Raw genomic sequence first — 6,892 nt, 5'->3', positions numbered from 1 at the left:
TTATTTGTGTTTTTGTTGTGTTTTGTTCTGTTTTTGTACAGAATGAATGAAGAACTCTTCTATCAGAACTTGGGAGCTGAAGTTATTTCACCTATTAGCTCCAGGTGGAGCTGTGACACCTGACAGGTCTGTGATTGACAATGGGGTCTGGAATGACTTGAGTTGTGATTTGAGAATCTGTCTGATCAAAAGGACCATGGCTAGGGTGACCGCTAAGCTCTGGTGACACATTTTCATTTAGTGTTTCTATCAGCTATCATAAGTCTGGATTTGGACATATTCAGATGAATTTTGATGTCCAATAGGAGCTTCATGTATAAATTTAAAATTCAGAACAGAATCTGAGACAGAGTTCTAATTCTCTGCAATACATCTTCATTCTATCCAAAGATATACATTCTGCAGATTCTAATGAATATAACCACTGAATATACATTCCATTTATATTCATGATATTATATCTTGCAATTATACACTCACATACACATATAGTCAATTAGAAAAATAATCTGTGTTTGCAAGGTGATTACATTTGCTTTGAAAGAATACAGTTGATTAAAAAATATTCTACATTTCAGTATTTTGCTAAATATGTTAAAAATTTTGGTCAGTTTAAACTCTGATCCTTTGGTTGGCATATAATCGTTTTCCTGTGTTAGTGATAATTTTGTCTCCTTCACTTCTTTGTCTTCACAGTTCCCTGTTTAGGCATATTTGTTTTCAGAGTCTCTGATGCTTTGCAGAGGCTGCTTGAATACAAAACTGGCTGCTCAGACTATTAATGGGGCTCCCCTTTTGATGGTGCCTGAGTGCCTCAGACTGGTGAGCAAGATGGTGTCACTTTCCCAACTCCTCATCCTCCTGGTGCTCTGGGTGTCAGGTGAGACGTTCAAATGAGCAACATCTTTAAATAGTTGGAAAAATTATTTTCACATGTAGAATGATGAAACTATTTCATCTAAAACAGGTCTGTTTATTTAAGATAAATAAGAAATCCAACTTTTTAAGATAAATATTGTAACATATATGTTCTATTCAATATGTGATCTTTTCCATTCTTTTTCACAGGTGCCAGTGGGGACATCGTGATGACCCAGTCTCCAGCCTCCCTGGCTGTGACTCCAGGAGAGACCACCACCATCAACTGCAAGTCGAGTCAGAGTGTTTTATACAGCTCCAACCAGAAGAACTACTTAGCCTGGTACCAGAAGAAAACAGGACAGTCCCCTAAACTGCTCATCTACTATGCATCCACCCGGGCATCTGGGGTCCCCGACCGATTCAGTGGCAGTGGGTCAGGGACAGATTTCACTCTCACCATCAACAGGCTCCAGCCTGAGGATGTAGCAGAGTATTACTGTCAGCAAGGTAACAGCTCTCCTCCCACAGTGTTTCATCCTCCAATACAAACCTCCTCCTCAGGTCTGTTGGCCAGTGAGTCCTGCTGCAGCAGCTGTTTCCTCCCTCACAGCCCTGAACATGCACACTTCCTCTGTCTGCCCAAAAGTGTGTGTCTCCTGAATCATTTCATGCAGGGTTTGCAGAAGGAGGGGAAATTAAGGGACTTGGCATATTTTTAATCTCTTTGTGGAAGATTACTAAAGAAAAATGCTGCAATGTTCTCCTATAGATGTTAAGAAAAAGTAAAATCATGATTCTTATAAAATGAATATGTTAATTTTATTTTGCCCATATGATATGAGGGAGCCAGGAAGACACTGTAAGTAGTTTGCAGGAAAAGTCAAAACACTACAGATATATTTGGAATAAAGGAACGTTGATATGAATTGCAAATGGCAACAAAAGTGCTTTCTTTAAGGGGAGAAGAGGCAATTACATCATCACTGGATAGGACAGAATGTATCTATTACCTACAACTTACAAAATGTTGGAAATAGTACAAGGACCATGAACAGGGCTAAAGTCTGATAACCCCAAGTTGAAGTTATAGATGATGCATAGTTTTCAACTGAAACTATTGATATAAATTTGAGTCTTTTTAGTCTTGTTATACACCAAATGATGTTGAAATGAACAAACTTGTATATGTGTCATTCCCTGTATGAAGGAATGTGATGAGTTGAACAAAAAACCTATAACAATACAGATAACAATGAATATTAGTGAGTTTTTATTGTCAATCATTTTAAAAGAGAATTATTGAAATACAGTAACTATCATTGGAATATGAAAACTTTACATACAGCATAAGACCAACACCTTTCATTTAATCAGCCTCATCCCCTATGATTTAAGCATTCACCAGTAAGCATGGGTAGCTAAGGCATTCACAATTATTATTTTCAGGCAAAAATAAATGAAAATAGGTATCAAAAAAGAAGTTATACTTGGAAACCATATTCAAGTAATATTGACCAGAGAAGCTTGATGGGAAAACAGGGTCCATGGAAGTAAAAAGTAAGGGAGGAAGGTGACCAGCCATGTGGGAAGTTTTGAAAATGTAGGATCAAAAGTTTATTATTGGGAAGGTCTGTAATTAGAAGATGATGTCAAAGCAGAAAAAAAGACTAGAGGAGAAGGAATTAAGATGGGAAGAATTTCAGTAACATGGAAGAAGAAGTAAGTTAGAATCAATCCATCAGGGTGCAAAATTTACTGGACATTTCCCCAGATTGTAGATATAGAATTTTATTTGTCCTGTCAATTATTATATCAATGCTTACATGAAGGTTTCTATAATGCAAACTTTGGAAACATCATTAAAAGATTTTTTGGTATTTTCTTCTTTAATATCTATCAACAAGGGATTCAGAAGAAGAAAAGTCAATTAAGACCATTTTCACCCTGAAATCCTTCCCAGAAATGAGTCAGAATTTGAGAGTTCTGAGATGGAGGAAGCATAAATATGTAGGGTTGTGTTGGGAAGAAGCAACTGGCACTTCAAGACTCAGTGACCTACAGCCCTGGGGGTAGTTTTGTGTTTGAGGCTGAAACAGTATGAAAGGATAGCTTTTATATTTATGACGGTAATAATCTGCCACATTTTCAGCCTGTATCCTGCTGATGTTGAGTGTGAAACCTGTTCCAGAATCACTGTCACTGAATCTGTTGCAGTCTCTTTTTTTGCAGTTTTATTGAGATATAGTCTCATAACATACAATCATTCAAAGTATACACACAGTAGAGTATCATCATATAGTTCTGCTTTCATCATCACAGTCAAACGCTGAACATTTTCATTACTCTGAAAAATAAAATGATAATTAAAATAAAAAGAACATACAAAATATCTCAGTCCCTTCTCCCCACCCCCATTGTTCATTTACTTTACTTTTTAAATACAGTTTGAGATATACTCACACACCATACAGTCATCTACAGTGTACAATAAATTGTTCATAGTACCATCATATAAATTATTCATTGTGCCATCGTATAATTGTGCATTCGTCACCACAATCATGTTTGTCACACTGGTTGACTCATACTTTCATGAAAGTTTTCTCTGTTGCATGCAATGCTGTTTGATAACATTCTACCCACAGTAGAAACCTCTTCCCTCCAGTTCTGGGTCAGTGAATCTCTGTAGCAGTAGCTGCTTCCTCTCCACTCAGCCCTGGATTTATCCATCTTCTGCCTCCCAGGCTGTATGTCCTGACTTATTTTCAGGGCTTAGGAAACAATTAGTGGTTCAGTGTCATTTTGATCCCTTGTTGTGGGATGTCACTGTAGGAAAATGCCATGAAGATATCTGTATTAGTTTCCTATTGTTCCTATAGCAAATTCCCATGAACTTTGTGACTAAAATATTAGACAACGGTCATTTTATAATTCTGGAGTTCATTACTCTATTGTGGTGTCATTAGCCAAACATTGAGGTGATAGCAAGACTCATTCAGGGAAGAATCTGTGTCCTTGCCTTTTCTAGCTCCTACAGGCCCCTACATTCCTTGGCTGCTGGTCCCTTTGGGCATTTCACAGTCATCAGCATCACCTCTCTGATCCTTCTTCTGCACTCACATCATGCTCTGGCTATTCAGGGAAAGGCTCTTTGCTTTTATGGATACATGGGACCATCTCAAGGTCCCTACTTTTATCAACATCTTCAAAGACCCTATTGCCATGTATAGTAATATATTCACTGGGTCCAGGATTAGATTGTGAACATCTTCTGGGCTGTTTTTCAGACCACCAGAACCTTCTGCATGCCTGATGTACTCATAGATATTGTCAGGAACATTTTCTGCAAGTTCCATAGAGATGTCAGCACATGACTAAAGTAAGCAAATCCTCAGGTCAACTCCCTGGTTATTTGCATGTTCTTGGTGTGGGGAAGTAGAAAAACCAGTAGAAAGCCAGGAAGACTGCATGAAAGGACAGATTTATTGAATTAAAGAGCATGGAGGAAAGAGGCATATAAGGGTTGTGAAATATCCCAGGCTTACCTAATCTCAGCTCCTATGAAGTTCCATGGAGGAGGGAGTAAGAGGCACATGTGTGTCCTGGGTTCCTGCTTTTATGGTGACAAAGAGGGGAGAGGTAAGCTTTACCCTCAAATACTGGGGATTGGAAGTTTCACATACATTGAGCAAAGCAGGAGTGGTAAGGGCCAGGCCATTTGGAGAAGGTGAGTGCAGATTCTGGGCATCCAAGCCCTATGGAGACACACATATTGCCAAACAATTATATGGCTTGAGACGATGAGGGGCCATTTGTAGATGATGCAGCAGGGCCAGTCAGAGAATCTAAGGGTGCTCTTATCCCCCAAACCATGTGGAGGTGCAGGTTTAGAACCAGGTTACAACAAGGCAGGACTAGCCAGAGTGGTCACTGAAGATGGGTGTTTATCAGTAGACAAAAATGATGAGACACCAAATATAAATACTTTTATGCCACAGCAAAGTGTCATTTGACTGAAGGTAACTGTATGTTTTCCTCTATGTCATTGATATTCTGCAGTTTTCTGAGATATGTCTCAGTATGGCATACTTTTAAATAACTTAACTTTGGTTTGATGTGCACTTGAGCCTGTGAATAACTGACTTTCACCATTTCTGAGTAATTCTCAATCATCTGTTCAAATGTGCATCTGCTGATTACCTCTTTCTTCTTCCTCAAATGTCCCTAAGACTATGTCAATGTACAGTTCACTGTATCCTCTATGGCTGTAGAGTTTTCCATCTTTTTCTTTATGAAGATTAAATTTTGGAAAATTTGTTCTGCTTTGGCATCTTGTTCTATAAATACTCTTCTGCTGTCAATTACATTTATTAAATTTGCTATTTTGCCTATTCCTTATCCAATTTCTAGAAATTTGGTTTGCTTATTTTTAAAAGTATAGTATCTTTGAAATTTACTTTTTGGAATACACGTTTTCATTTATGCAATCCATTCCTTTAAATAAACATGGTGAGAGTTGCAAAATCTGAAGTTTAAGGAGAACTTTGTGTCAGCAATTCTGCTGTGAATCATATTTTTCATGTTCTGGTTATCTAGTTTTCTTAGATCCTGGGAAATGCATGAGATCTTGAGGATGTTGACCCTTCAAAACTAATTTCTAGATCCCATGAGAACTGAAAGTATTTTGTCCTCTACAAGACATGTGCAACATTTTTTTTTTCTGACAGTTGCTTGGAGCTCTACCATTCAGACCAATTAATACAAGTTCAAGGTTGGAAAGGTCCAGGCCCACTTAGGAGATTCGCACTTGAGGTGTACAAAAACACTAGACATTTTAAAGGAAATGGATTATTTGCAAGAGTCACATGAAAAGCCTAGACAGGACAGAGAAGAAATACAAAACCTCAACATACCAATCTAAAGTAAAGAGATCAAAGCAGTGATCAAAAAGCTTCCTACAAATTAATGTCCAGGGACAGATGGCTTCACAGGGGGATTTGCCAAACTTTCTTAAAAAAAATTGACATTATACCTGCTCAAATTCTTTCAAAAACTGAAGAAAATGGAAAACTACTTAAATCATTTTTGAAGCCAACATCACTGTAATACCAAAACCAGATAAAGGTACTACAAGAAAGGAAAACTACAGGCCAATGTCACTAATGAATATAGATGCAAAAATTCTCAACAAAATACCTGCAATTAGAATCCAAAGATACATTAAAAGAATCATACAGCATGACCAAGTGGTGTTAATTCCAGGCAGGCAAGGGTGGTTCAACATAAGAAAATCAATTTAATAAAACACATTAACAAATCCTAAGGGAAAAATCAAATGATCATCTGCATAAATGATGAAAAATTAAATAGAATGTGGCAGTCTTTTTGATTAAATCACTTCAAATAGTATAAGTTGAAGGAAAGTAACTCAATATAATAAAAGGTATATGTGAAAAACCCACAACCAGCATAGTATTAAATGGTGAGGGACTGAAAACCTTCCCCCTAAGTTCTGGAATGAGACAAGCATGCCCACTGTCACCACAGTTATTCAACATTGTGCTAGAAGTGCTAGCCAGAGCAATCAGCAAGAAAAGAAATAAAGACATCCAAATTGGAAGGCAGGAAGTAAAACGGCCATTATTTGCTGATGTCATAACCATATGTTTGGAAAACACTGAGAAATTGATGACAAAGCTACATGATCTAATAAACAAAGTCAGTAAGTTGATGGGATACATGATTAATACCCAAACATCAGCAATGTTTCTATACCCTGGTAATGACCTAACTAAAGAGACACTCAAGAAAAAAAATCCATTCCCAATAGCAACTAAAAAAAAGATCAAGTAGCTAGGAATACAGTTAACCAAGGAAGAAAGTACCTCTACAAAGAAAATTACAAAGCTTTACTAAAAGAAATATCAAAGGACTAAAATGAGTTAAAAATTATTCTATGTTCATGGATAGGAAGGCTAAAGATCATTAAGATGTCAATTCTACACAAAGTGATCTACATATTCAATGCAAT

General features: G+C 37.2%; 1 gene segment (V, D, J or C); it reads left to right on the top strand.

The window, feature by feature from the left end:
• Positions 1-725: 725 nt before the first annotated feature.
• On the top strand, positions 726-1,595 carry LOC119512258. The segment is given in 2 exon segments: positions 726-880; positions 1,069-1,595. Coding segments are annotated over 2 exon segments (660 nt in total).
• The last annotated feature ends 5,297 nt before the right edge of the window (positions 1,596-6,892 follow it).

Source organism: Choloepus didactylus, chromosome 17 (genome assembly GCF_015220235.1).
Source record: "Choloepus didactylus isolate mChoDid1 chromosome 17, mChoDid1.pri, whole genome shotgun sequence".
In the NCBI taxonomy this organism is placed as follows: Eukaryota; Metazoa; Chordata; class Mammalia; order Pilosa; family Megalonychidae; genus Choloepus; species Choloepus didactylus.
Note: the sequence above shows the minus strand (reverse complement) of the source record. Positions and strands in the feature narration are given on the sequence as shown.